Source organism: Hippoglossus stenolepis, chromosome 3 (assembly GCF_022539355.2).
Source record: "Hippoglossus stenolepis isolate QCI-W04-F060 chromosome 3, HSTE1.2, whole genome shotgun sequence".
Taxonomy (NCBI): Eukaryota; Metazoa; Chordata; class Actinopteri; order Pleuronectiformes; family Pleuronectidae; genus Hippoglossus; species Hippoglossus stenolepis.
The window spans coordinates 9,706,988-9,721,558 of record NC_061485.1 but is presented as its reverse complement, the minus strand read 5'-3'; the positions used below and the strand labels follow the sequence as shown (position 1 = coordinate 9,721,558).

At 43.0% G+C, this 14,571-nt stretch overlaps 1 protein-coding gene across 4 annotated transcripts in view; it reads left to right on the top strand.

Annotated features, from left to right (window-relative positions):
* tox2 (TOX high mobility group box family member 2) overlaps positions 1-14,571 on the top strand; it is a 111,153-nt gene that overhangs the window by 57,949 nt on the left and 38,633 nt on the right. For all 4 annotated transcript variants that reach the window (XM_035153053.2, XM_035153052.2, XM_035153054.2 and 1 more), the window contains one exon: positions 8,973-9,032. In XM_035153053.2, coding sequence (XP_035008944.1) covers positions 8,973-9,032 — 60 coding nt within the window. The remainder of the gene's footprint in view (positions 1-8,972; positions 9,033-14,571) is intronic.

Sequence of the window (14,571 nt, the reverse complement as noted above, 5' to 3'; positions counted from 1 at the left end):
AAATTCAAATGGCAAAAAGAAGAAGAAGAAGAAGAAGAAAAAAAAAAAAAGCAGCTGAAAAAAAAAGAAAGAGCAAAACCTCTGGCTTTGCAGGGGTGGGGGTGTTGAGAATGAGAAAAAGACCTGCCATCTATGTATTAGTGCTCTGTAAATATTACATGAGATCCACATTCACTCAGTTGTTTGGCATTACTTCCACTGGATGGGTATATTATTTTAGAAACCATGCCTTGTTTATGGAGAGGCATGACCTACTTCCAGTCTCTCTCTCTCGTTACCTCTCTTTCTCTCTCTCTCTCTCTCTCTCTCTCTCTCTCTCTCTCTCTCTCTCTTCGTTACCTCTCTTTCTCTCTCCTCTCCTCTCCTCTCTCTCGCTCTCTTATTCGCCCTCAATCTGCAAAATCTCAACCGCTCGTCCCTGCTGAACAATTACAAGGCAGAGAGACCCAAATGGAGATGTTTGTAGAAAACAACATGTGTATAATTAAGGTTTAATGAGCTCTTGTCAGGGTGGAATGTGCAATTAGATTGGTAATAGAAAATTCTGCCTGAGCGTTCGTGGCAGGGGCTGGATGTGGAGTCAGCATGGCAGTGAATGAAACAACAGTGAATTATTTTGAGCCGTATTGACAGAAGTGGATGGAGCTGGACGCTGCATTTAGATTTAAATACACGTTGAAGTCCCAGATACAGAAAGACGGGCTTCTGTGTTTTTTTCTCAGTGGTGCTCTATTGTGCGTTTTTCAAATCACTGTACTTGTGCACAGCAGGTTGGTTTCTTGGGAAAACGTTTCTTAAACAGCAAATTATCGTATATGCTTTAACACCGCAGAGTGACGCAAGATGAGGGATTCGAATGGAGAGGGTCCTAAACGTCACTGTTTAAACATATACAAAAAAAATGGTGAGCACGTTTTATCAAAAAAAAATATGATTAATAGAATTTGATATATTTATCTAATTTATATTAACTGTGGTGAAGTACCACACGGAAAGATAATTGTGTTTAGGAATGGCACACATGGTTCTAAACATGCAGGAATGATTTGTTCAAAATCTCAAACGAGACTCGTGACCACTGAGTAATGGCGCAATTACTGGTTTATCATGTTGCTGCTAAAAATTCTTATTGGCCGGGCTCTACTCGTGATGGAGGTAGTGTGCTGTTGATGTAGTAAGACATCTTAATGTGGAGGTTGAGGTGGTGGATGAAGCAGGGTCAGAGGTCATGTCTTATTTTCTCTAACTCTGACCTAATGTTCTATTCGTCTTAGCTTTACCTTAATTGCTCAACCTCAACCTCATCACAGTGAGCATGTGGAGCAGAATTCTACAACCGCTGGCATTGGACATAATTGGGTCTTATGTGATGAGATCGACAGACTCACAAACACAACTGAAAGAAGCGACTCTCTGAGGGTGATGTGATGTATGCAGATTTTTTTTTTTTTAACACAATCAGGCCTCAGATTGCTTCATGGCGTTTCCCTCTGTATAGGTTTGTGCTTTTTCTGTTCCAGAGACTCAGGACTTTCTCCACCAGGCCCTGTGTCTTTTTTAATAAGGCACTTGTGAGGGCAAAAAAAAAACCCAGGTATCTCGCTGCTCTCTTTTTTTCTGCTCTGACAGTCTTTCTCTTGACTTGGTGAAATTGCTGATTGCGGGTCTGGTGGAGAAGACGATCCACACACACAGACATAGAGAGAGAGAGAGAGAGAGAGACAGAGAGAGAGAGAGAGAGAGAGAGAGAGAGAGAGAGAGAGAGAGAGAGAGAGAGAGAGAGAAATCGTGTTTGGCTCTTTCTGAATTACTTGACTGGTCCCTGAAAGAGAGGGCCCTTTTGTTGGCTTCCTCAGGGACTGCCCTTGAAAGGCCCCTATTGTGCGGTAAGCACTATGATATAATGCAAGTGGATTTAATAGATTTGATGGAACACACAGACATGGATATAAAGCCCTCATGTGATGGGAAGCAGGAGAACCACGTTTAAAGAAATTAAATGTTCTGATATTACAGGAGCTTTCGTTTTAAGATAAATATTATTGATTGGCTCCAATCGACTAACAAAACCCATCGCATTCATCTTTAAAACACAAACAGTATGTTTTGGTCGATTGTTTTGTTTCAGATTTGTGTATCGCTTGATTATCCGTGTCTGTGGTTAAACCTGAGTTGTGCTGGAAGTCAGTGGGGAGGTGGTGGTGGTGGGGGGCTGAATGTCAGCGATGTGTTAGCTTTGTTTTCATTGTGTTAACAGGAGCACAATGGTGCGATTGTGTGGCGATCTGAAACCCTACACCTACCCAGAGCTTTGGAGGGTCAGAGGTGGGGGAGATGTGTGTGTGTGTGTGTGTGTGTGTGTGTGCGTGTGTGCGTGTGTGCGTGTGCGTGTCTGTGCCTTTAGCCCGACTAACCATGCATTCTGAAAGACCAAGAAACCGAACAGTAATCCATCTAAACCATTCTGCTCCACCGGCTCGCTCACATACCAGATCTGCTCATCCGGAGTTCTTGTAAAACGCTCTCATTTTCCAAATATAAATTATGTGTTTCTTTCTTTTTTTCATTTTTCCTCTTTTTTACCTCGTATTCTGTCTCATTATTCTGAAGGTGCCATTCGAGGAGTGGCCTGCCTCTTGAAACCCCTCAGTGTGATGGACAAGACCATAAAGCGAGCGCAATAAACCTGAGATGAATGTTATATCTTAACACCGATAGAGGCAATTAAGTCCATCATAAGCGAGAGAGGGAACACTCTTCTCTGGGGACTCATTCACTTGCATGGTTTAACATGATCCCCGGCTAAATGCCTTATTTTATTTCTCCTCTCAGCTCACAGCTTACAGTCAAGCACAAATTAAGCTGATGTGGTTTTTTTCACACAATTTAGTCTTTCTGTCTGATCTGTCCTTTTCTGTCGTCATTTCTCTCGCTCTCCCTTTCTCTCTCTCTCTCTCTCTCTCTCTCTCTCTCTCTCTCTCTCTCTCTCTCTCTGTCCTCCCCATTTCGTCGTATTTGTCATGGTAATGTAAAAAATCTCAGCTGCTCCAATTCATTTTGTGCTCTTTCAGTCGAGAAAGAAGGGCAATTCTGTTTCTCCTCAGTAGTTTCTGTGTGTGGAGGTTGAAATGTAATGAAGACCATATTTCATCTGCGTGGAGTTATATGACTGGGCGTGGCCGAACAGGTCTGTAATGGGAAAATAAATATTATGGAAGGTCTAACTTTGTTATCTTTATCTCGCCGGGATCAATGTGTGTATTATTGGATAGGATACATTACACAAACATGTAGGCATGCACGCAATGTGCGCACATTTGGGGGCCAGGAGCGTAATGCAAGCACGCTCGCGTTGTGTATACAATGTGCAAGCGTGCACGTACATAAGGAACACATAAAGGTGAAATACACAATGCAGCAGCAGAGATATCCACAAATGCACACAGGCAATCCATATCTCCTTTACAGCACACCATCCCCCATAGCCCCTGTGCTTTGGTTAGGTCTGTGTGTGTATGTGTGTGTGTGTATGTGTGTGTATGTGTGTGTATGTGTGTGTGCTTGCCAACGAGTCATTGAATGCTCTAATGACCACAGTCCTGACACAGGTATTTTGACTGCTGCCTCTTTCCATCGGCACAATGACTGACATGTGATTAGTTACGCAGGGGTGAAAAACTAGGGAGGCGCACGCTGTTACCATGAAAAGAGACTAGGGGGGGGTTAAGTCCTCCTCTCTCCGTGTCTCCTGCTTCATCTTTCTTCAAATCTAAAACGTCCCTGACTGCAGTTACTGGTTGTGCGATTTTGTATTCAGTGCGTACAGTAAAGCACAGCTGGGCTCGCTGCGACCTTATGAGAAAAGCCTCTTGTGTAGATCACTGCAGGTTAGTGGCGCTGTAGCACAGAATGCAAACTAACTGCTGTAGCAGGAAGATGGAGTTGATACAAAACTGATCTGAAAATGCTTTTGTCCAAGGCAGAGATGCTCTGCTGCTTTATTGATGTACTAGATTGTGAACTGACCGGATTAAATAAAGGTATTATCTATTCAAATGAGATCCAATGAGAAGTTAAATAAGGGAAAATTAGAGCAATAGTATCCAAACTACTTTGTATTGGCAGTCACCCAGAGTTTTAAAATTCAAATTGGTACTTTAAAATATCTAAAATGGATCAGCACAGCCCTGTTTGACTTTGATATGGAAATAAAAAGTTTAAAATGTACGGTATATTCCCAGATTTGATTTAATAATAATTGGTGCCAAACAGAAGAGTTTAAAGAAAAACCTTTAATGAAACTAACTGAGATTTGGAGCAGACCTTCAAGCTTCCTGAGCGTTTGTTTCATAAACGTGCTGCATGGAAAGTGAACGCTGCTCCTCCATGTTTCGTCCGGGGACAATGAGCAGACCTCGGATGGTTCGCAGCGCAGCAACAGATCAGAGATACTTTGGCCTTAAACCATCCATAGGTTTCCAAATCCTAATTTCTCACACTTTTAGAAAAAGTTTCATGATAGAATCTTCTAAAGGAAACTTTGGGTCTTTGTTCGAAGCCTTTGAAAAGCTGCGTTTCTGATGTGTTCCAGTCAACAGTTGCTCTGTAACCTCTATGACTGTGGTGCACTTCCTGCATCAAACTGACATTGGTTTGGCTTTACGCAAACACAAAGCTATTTATAGCCTCTCCCGCTTTATTTTCTCCCTCCCATTCGCTCCCTCTCTATCTCTCTCCCTCTCATGTATTTGCATTTGTGCTATGCAAACAGGAGTCGGGTGTCAAGTGCGTCAGTTGTGCAGACCTTGCTTGTCCCTTTTCTTTCTCGAGCCTCAATCTATAGCTCCGAATGTTTCCCCCCCTTTCGCTCCTCTCCTCCATCTCACTGTAGCTTTCCACGTCTCTCTCTCTCTCTGTTTCTCTTCCTCTCTCACCTTCACCCCCTCCCCCCCCACCCTCACCCACCACCTCTCTCCCCCTCTCTCTGTCTGTGTTTTCCTTTGCTCGATTGTTATGCTGTAGATTTGACCGCTATGATTAATGACCTCAAAGCCTCAGGAAAGCAAACAGAGAGACAAACCTCCCCTTTTCTCATACTGGATGTCAACTGTTCACACCGAGCACACGAGGACTTCTGGAATATAGGATCTACACGGAGTCAGAGGCGTGAGAGAGAGACTTCGCAAAATTTCATCCGATTTCTGCAAACAACAGCCGCCACCTGACAGACAGACCAGCTTCCACTGACCGCTGCTGTAAAATCCCCATAAATTATTCACTTATACTTTCTTTACATTTGTTAAACAATAGCATCATAAACAATTGTAATTTCAGAGCTGTTTGAGATCTTCCATGTGTTTGATAGGTCTAATGAACAATAGTGAACATAGATAGAATGATCATCTCGCTCAGGTTCAAATGAGCCGTTCTTAAATGTTTAATGACAAGTTTGAGTTTCAGGAAACAAATGTGAATGTGACTTTAAACTTCCAAAACCAATGTTGTAGCTATTACAATATTCACCCGATAGCATTTTCTGGCAGATGGAAGCCAATGCTAAGAAATTGCTCCAGCATGTTGGCTAATGTACAATTTATTCTGTTTATGTGTGGATTAAACATATGCGGTACAAGATAATTGGTGAACTTTAGGATTTAGTCGGCCAATTTTACCCTTGGTCAGTTTCAGGCTATGGTTTCCCATATTTCCAGACCTTGTGCTCAGCTAAGCTAATTGACTCTAGCTTCATTTTTACAGTACAGACATGAGAGAGGTTACTCTCAGCAAGAAAGTACATTTTAAACCATTCCTTTCGACTTCAGAGACGAGTCAGATGATTAAACTGTGATTGACAAGTGGTAAATTCAATCTAAGAGCTGGACAACCTTGTAGAGCTTTAATTTAAGGTCTTGCAGAGATTTCTGACCAAGGTCTCCTCCTCTTTCTGCACTTCAGCATATTTATTGTATCTTTAGCTGAACAGACCAGTTACTAACCACCTTGATTTGGATACTGTTTGTTATTCTAACAAACCTTCCCTCTGCGACTCCTTCCCATCGAGGAGCACGAGCACCAACACAGATTTCCCTTTGCTCTTCGGCACCCTGGATATTTCTTTCCCACTCTTTGCTCATCCAGATCTGGTTTGAAAATAACCTTTTTTTTCCCAGACACCATCGCATCGAGCACAATGTGATTAGGACAGAATGTGAAATCATTTCCAAGAGCGATAAAGAAAGTGATGTCATTTTCATTGCAGAATACAGTGATTGTTCTTCCTGCAAACTAATAGTGCTATCAGACAGAAATCATTGCACCAGTAGTAACAGTTCCATTACAGGCTGAATGATAACTTAGAACGGGGCCTCGAATTGAATAATGATGCAAGGAGCTGCCGTCGTATTGCAGTTTGTTTGCTGCACTGACAGTGTCATGTGTAAAGACACCAACACAAATGCAAGAAAATGGCTTTGAATTTGAATCTGTCCATAATTCAACTGGAAAATATTCAAATATCCAATAAAAAAAATCCTGAAAGGTTTCGCATTGAAGGGCACAGAGTACATAAATTTAGTCCATGGAAGCTACGGCTCATTAGATGTGGTGAAATATGGCTACGGAAAAAAATATGGCCCATTTTCGGTCCCCGCCCACAGCTTGAGAAACCCAGGTTACTGTATTCGCATCCATCCCATTACTTGACCTTACAGTAGCAGCGGTAATTTATCTCAGCCACTACGAGCTGTCTCGAGGTGTGTTTTGTTTCCTCGTAAATGGCTGGTGCCAAATAATGTCAGGCGGAGAGGCAGGGAAGGCCTTTGGGAGCATGTGTGAGTGTGTCCGCGGGTGTGTGTGTGTCCGCGGGTGTGTGTGTTTTCGTGTTTCAAGCTGCGGCCTCTGGCTGTGACCCCGGTGTTATTCACACTACAGCCAGAATAAGCACTCCATTGCCACTACTGCTGCTTCAGCCCTCCTCTTCTTTATCTCTCTCTCATTCATGCTCTCTGTTTTCCTCTCTCCCTGTATAATATCTCCCCTTTGCCACTCGCCACTTACACATGATCTTTACCCGCTCGTTTACCATTAGCTCAAGGATACACAGTCCCTTGTCTTTGTCATCCTCCCCCTATGATCTCAGGCCGTAACCTTTCCTTGAGCCTAAACTCCCCTTTGGGCTCCTTCAGGTCGGTGCGTCTGAGCTCTGAATTACCGCGGTTGCCTCGTCCTTGTTTCTCTGGTAAAACAAGGAAAACACGAAAGGTTTTTCTCACCTCTTGGAGTCAGTGTGGTCTCTGACTCATTAGCTGGTCAGCAGGGTTGGTCAAAGTTTTCATTTGTCAGCCATGCTTCTGGCTATGGTGTTTTCTGTCAGGTGGCAAACACTTAACATACACAAACAAGGGACATACTCTTTCTTCTACTTTAATTCATCAAGCCAGCTAATAGAATTGTAGTTATTTGTCATGTATGTTAACACCATTGGTTGCACCACCTCAGTATCGCTTAGCATGGCGGTAGCATTAGCCAGCATGGTAGCATGTTAAGCTAGCACTCACATTCACACAGGTAAACCATTTAATTTTGCTATACTGTACATATACACAGTCCACAACCAGTAGCTGGAAATAACCTCACGACACAGTTTTATTTCAATGTTCTTTGGGTACAAAGACCCTTCTTCACCTTTTTGAAGGGTTTCCTGGTCCCACTGGCAAACGGGAAGTGGGAGATTCCAACTCAATTTTCAGAGGGGGGAATCTGGAGTGTACCACCTGACAGCCAGTCCAGAGGTGGTGTTTTAGCTGCTATCGAAGAAATGCTGTTTTAAGTGTCCATATAATATAGTATAGGGATATTTCTGTGACTGACTATAGGTGAAATGCTGATGGGCACATACATGTTTTTAATTTCACATCTTGCAGAGATTTGCTAATTGAGTTGTCTGATTTCTTGTAGGAGGGGCTTCCGGTATAAAGTCAGGGGGTAGATGCTCCTACGAGAGTTAAGCTTCGCCGCATATACTAGAGCCCAAGAGTCAGGGGCAGAGGAATTGTTAGGGTCTCATATTTAAGTGACTGCATAAAGTATGCATGATATGTCGGTCTGAACCAAAGCATTGTCCAGATGACATTCCATAGAGCCATGTCTACATGCATCTGTCAATGGAAATGGATCTGCTACAAGTGTGAAGATCTCAGTGTTGTACCTTTGACGACTTAAACATTTCCGATATACCTTTGCATTATGAAGCATGGACGCCCCTCAGGTTTACTCAGGGACTCTAAACTGAGCTGGGTGAAGCTGTCTAGACCCACCAGTTGAACAAGCTTCCAGCTAAAAATGTCAGCAAAATATAATCACACTATTGTTTGCTGTGGTTTACCCACAACCTAATTTTATTCTTTAACTATTTAGGCTCCTGTTTTTGCTTTTGTTTGTTTTAATTGTTTCCTAAGTGCAATTCTAATGGCTTCTTAATGTCTTATTTTAAATATTTTTAATTATTCTGTGCCTCCGTAAAGCACTTTGAACTGCCTCTTTTTTATCGTCTTTTAAATGAAATTTTAATGTCTTCTTAATGTCTTGTTTTTAATGTATTTCCATGCCTCCATAAAACACACTGAATTGCCTTGTTTCTGAATGGTGCTATATAAATAAAACGTGCCTTCCCTTGTGACACCAGTGTGAGTGTGTGCACATTTAGCACACGCACACACAATCTCCGGCTGTAGGCAAGCTGAGGTGAAGAGTGTGAGTTACACAAGCTTTGACAGGGCCTAATTATACGTGTCTCTAATGAACTCTAATTACTGACATCCACCAGAGCATCGAGGTCTTTAAGCCGAGGACTTGGAGTCATTAGGCTGCTGTGTTACGCTGTTTCTCCATCTCCACTGACTGTTTCCTGTCCGTGCTGCTGATGTGTCGGTCTGTTTTCTCATTCCTCTCTTTCCCTCTCTTTCTCTCCGCAGTTTGATGGTGACAACATGTACATGAATGAGAACAACCATGAGTTCCTTGCCCCAAACCAGGTGAGCTCAAATTGGCCCTAATGGAATACCTGCTATTTCATCTGTCCCTGCCGTGATGGCTGCTGTGGAGCCGTTTTACTTCCACCACTGTCCATGCTTGTTAGGCTGGATGACAAATTGTTCTTACTGAAACCACCACAGAGTTACATGACATCCGCTGAAAGCAAAATATATACATATATATTTTAATTAGTTCACACATGTTATACACTGACAGATGTAATGGGTTTTGCGCTCGATTGATGAAGTCTTTCCACAGATTTGTTATTATGAGCGGTCGTGGTCACAGTGTTAATGTATTTCTTCTTGTCCTAGAACATGGAAAGGAAAACACTCATTTTTCAGGGCGTCTTTTGCTTTAAAAAGTCAAATTTAAGACCTTTTAATACCACTTAAAATATAATTCAAGACCAAACATGCAATGGAAGAGACACAAAACATGAAAACACATTTATGTCCTTTAGATTCCACCAGCAAGTTTGAAATGATTCAGACACTCATTCTCAAGCCACCGGCTAGAAAGGAATTATCTCAACACATTAGAAATCTCACACAGGAATAAATAATTATCCTTTTTCAGTTTTGGCAAAACGAGGAAATTCTAGATATTTGATAACAAAGAAGTTATTTATTCCTGAAGCCTGTCATCAAAAGTCGGCAAAGAACTAATGAAAGAGTGAAATGTATTCCTTGTAAATGAAAGTCTGAGCACCTACACCAGAAAAAGAGAAACCGATTCCACAAGTGCTTGGACCTTGTTCCTCTGATCTGACATTAAGCTAACTCTGCCATCGGGAAATTAAAATCTCGCTATATTCCAATCATGCAATCTTACCCTGTGCTCTTCTAAAGCTGAGCAGAAAACGCTGCTTCGCTCTGAGTGAGTTTTGGCCTCATTACAAAGGATTTATGAAGTTTGAATGGAGGGGGAGTCGGTGCTCTTCCACAGAACATGGCAGCCGCAGCAGATACACTGCAGCACAGCTGGTTGTGAACAACTGGGAGACCATATGGTTGTGTTTGGACAGAGGGATTTGTGGAGTTTGGGAATAAGCCCATCTGACATACACAGGGGAGCAGGGAATTTGTCCCTGTCAATTGCAATTATTAGAAACGACCCATAGGCTACAGTACTTCTGTTTCTGTTGCATTGGCTGCTTTGCTTTATTTCTTAACGCTCTGGTTTGTTAGACGATGGCTCGAGGCCCAGAATGAGACACAGAGCTGCTTGTGCTGCGGCGTGTACAAGATTCCTAACGTTTATTCACATATCTCTGACAGCAAATATGTCTGTCACACAGTGGTTTTCAGTGGGACAGCGCTGTTATCTGACAGACGTCACATGCAGATACTTGGCGGTCTGAAAATTTTTTGAAGAACAACAGCTTTTTATTGCTCAATTTTATTCAGCACATGAAGTTTTCACTGCAGTGCTGATTGACTGATTTCAAGTCGTGCTGATGTGCGCAGCGTTTTCCGCCGACTTAACTGGGGGACAGATAAAATACTGCAAATGTTGCACACAGAGAGCGAGGTGGGGGGAAAGGTAGGGATCAAGGAGGCAGGAGAGACGGGGAGTGGGAAATAGCATGAAACACTGTGATGCGATGAGAGAGGATTTTTGCTTTGCTCTGTGTTAGACTTTGTTTACTCAAGATGCCTTCATATTTGACATGTGCCGTGCTCTATTCTCTGCTTCACCAAGTTTAGCCTCTCCCCGCCTCTGACAGCTGGAATCAGAGAGGGCCTTAAGGGTGGACACATTCTACTACAACAAAATATGGGAGATAAAGCAAAAAACTCCATGTTGTGCATCTCCTTTGCAGATTCCACAACCCAATTTTAAGTTGTTTTTTGTTCGTTGATAATGGAAATGTCACAAAGTGGTAATAATGCTAGATTTTTTTAGGGTGATGTTATTGTTTGTTGGTGGTGAAACAGGCAGGCAAAACTAATGTCCACTAAATCTATATCTATAATAAAAACCAACGTGTAAAAACTGTTTTTGCTTTCAAGAAATTAACATACTTAACATTTTATAGAGGCAAAACTGGTATCGTCACATGTCTAATTAACTGGCAAACTAACTGCTAATTAAACTTCACAAAGACACTGTGTGTTCAGTTCTTTTTTTATCTGAGATGTTTCTGAAGCTGTTTCACTGCCATACCTCTGCCAAGGAGAGTCGGTTTTGTGTGTCTGGCTGTTAGTTAACAGGATTTTTAATCAAAATGCTACTGGAACAAATTGATGGAAGGATGCGGTATCGGTCAGGGAAGAACCCATAAAAGTATTGATCAGGTAGTGCATCCAGGAATGCTTTTATCACTTTCTTTGACGAGATTTTTCTAAATTTTCATGATTCCTAAGAAAATAATTCAGGGATTTTGATTTGAAAAAATCCGGCATGCTTAGGGGACAGATAAATATGTGTGAAATTTGGTTTCGATCCAAATATAGGTCTGGATTTAGTGAATTTAAATGTAGTTGTGTGGGTCTTGGCGGAGGTATGCTCTCTATGGTGTGCCATTCTGGTTTGAAATCTGACACGGCTATTTGCCACCCCTACATTGCTTTTGCATTGAGTGAGAATACTGTTCATCAACAGCATTCTCTGCATTTTTAGTATGCATACTGATTGCTTTACTTTATTCACACTGCATTGCCTCGTCAAACTGCAGCAATCAGCATGTGTTAAATAATTTCCTGTTCAGACAAGTAGATAAAGTTGAGAGGTTTCTTTCATAATATTGCAATATATATGTAATACATATCATATGCAAGAAAGCATGTTTCATTGGATTGGGTGTTTGGTTTAAGTTACACCTAAATTAAATAAAGAAACAGTAAATGCGTTTATACACACACACACACACACACACACACAGATAGAGAGAGAGAGAGTCAAAAACACCCCAATTGCATTTAAATGCATTTGGGTCAGCGGTTCCACCTCCACACTGTGTGAAAGTGTTTTTTCTCAGTGCTCAGATGTCTTCCACCTCCATGTAATTGCTCTATTTAATCTGGCTCACCTATATCAATACTTTTTAAAATATATATATATACATAGGGTGCACGCGTAAGCGTGGCCCTGACCTAGTAACTGCATCTAAAGGTGGGATGCTTTAGATGCTCAGATGGGTTTGAGCCCGTGATGAGTCACAAGGAAACAGGGTCAGTGCCATTGTCGTATCGATGTTCCCATGAGCATCATAGTCTGACCCTGCGCAGCTCTCTGTAGTGTTTCCTCTGGTCTCTCTCTCCCCCCCCCAGCGGAGTGACAAAGTGTTAGTGATTTAATGACAAGGTCACAGATCCCGGTCTTGGCATCAACAAGCTCTTAGTCTGCCCCCGTGGGCCACTCACCATTATCGTGGCAACAATGACGAAAAACGGTAACCAACTCCAAGGTGCTCGCACTCGGAACCAAATCTCCACAATGAAGAAGTGGAAGAGCACCTGGTAATAAAGGTTTTATTTGACCGTCACCTGAAGTGGGATTTCTCTTGCAAACACTTAGAGCAGTGGAGAGCGATGCGATCAAAGATAGCGCACTGCATGTGGAGATGCCTTCTCATAGCCCCGCTGCAAACCAAAGGAAACAGTATACTTCATCAGCACTTTACCTTGACAATGCTTTGCTTTGATCTCTCTCTCTCTCGCTCTCTCTCCCTGACTTATGAATTCATTTAGCAGAACTGCTGTTTGAGAGAAATATGTCACAGGGAAAAAAAAGAACACGAGGAAGAAATGGAAAAGGGGGTCGGTGGAAAGAGAGATGGAGAAAGCTGCACGGGGGAATAATTCGGCTAATGGAGTGACTGTTTGGATATTCAGCAGAAGTAGGAACGGAGATTATGATCTTGCAATTAGCGTAACAAGGTTTTATTGATTGGCTGCCGCTGTAGCGTCTTTGCTGCCAAGACGCTGCATGTGGTTTTAACATGCACAGTGTGTGTTTAGCCCAGCCAGTCACACTAGTCTCACCACGAGCGGAGCAGAATCCAGCTCGGCGTTACCTCTGAGCCGCGGCCATTTCCCGAGCATCAAAGCTGAAATATTATGGATTGCCGAGTTGAAAGGGTCCGTTTGAATGCCCGACGATAAAGTGGACCGCATTTGCATTTTCCGCTCACTTTTAAGTTAATGCATTGCCCTCCTTCCCCTTTTAGTAAAATGCAGGTATGAAAAGGCAGCGTCTGGTAACGAGTGGTTTTGAAAGTTTGTCCGCCTGTTTTACATGTTTGCGAGTAGAATTGCTGCTTTAACGGTAAGTTTTGATGCCATTTCTCATCTCAGTTATTACGCTGTAAGTCGTTGCTGGCGGGGATTATTACGCTTGGTCCCTCTTGGGTGTTGTAATCCTAATTAGGGAGGTGTTTGCTCGCCAGCGGCAGATCTGTGAGACACAGAGAAGCAGCAACAGATCGCAGATCGATGGAAAATGTTTTAGTTTTTTTTCATATGGCAGCCAACAGATGTGGTTATTATTAAGTTTATGAGACATATTGACAGAATGATCTCATAATGAAGTCTTTTAAATGTTTTCAAATGAAAGATGTCGTTGTGTAAGAGCTCACATTAACAGATTTTAACACGGTCCGCGGTTTTATATCCTAAACTTCCACTAACTCCAGTCTGATGAATATGATTAAGTCGTCCTCCCTGGTCTCTCTCATCTTTCCCCCATATGTTTCTGATGAACCATTGTAGAACACGATCCCGCAGTCTTTTATGTCCAACCTTTGACAAATCTATCACCTCGTCCCTCTACGCTCTGAATTAAAGGCCCATTCCACCTCTCCAGTTTAGATGAGTAATTCTCTTGTTTGGCTGCGGCCCAAAGCCCAGCCAGCATGTCTGGGCCTTTGGAGGAGCATGATTGGTCAGGTTCAGCCGTGTGTGACTGACAGGAAGCCTGCTGATTGGGGGAGACAGTATCTTCGGATCGGTGCGCTGATTAAAGCCTTACGGCGGCGTTTTGTGGACTCCCGCCGTTCGGGGTCCCCGCGCCAGCGCCCTGGCCCTGCTGGTCTGAATTACAACTCAGCCGCATTAGTCTGATTTACAGCTTCCTCCCGCTGTTTAGATTGGAGCTGGGGTCTTCTCCCTCTCTACACTTCCACCTTCCTCCCCCTCTTCCTATTGATATGCCCACTTTTCGACTCACCCTCTACTCGTCACCCCAATCCTCCCAATCCCTCGCCTGTTCCCCTGTTCATGCCACCTCACCTGGTTTGTCTCACCTACATGTCCCCCTGGCCTCTTCCCACCAGGTATTCTCCACTTCTTCTTCCACCTCACCTATTCCGCAACTCCCCCTTTCTGTCTCCCCGCTCTCTCCCACCACTCTTCTCCTCATCATCCTTTTCTCCAATGCTCCCCAAACCTCTGATATCGCTTCACCTTTCCTACCCAGTGCCTCTCCCACCTGCCCCTTCCCCTCTCTTTCTCCGTCTCTCTCTCCCTGTCTGTCCCTCTCTCGCGCTCGTTCCCTCCCTCCATCTTTTGTGAAAATGAAAACAAAGAGCAGCCT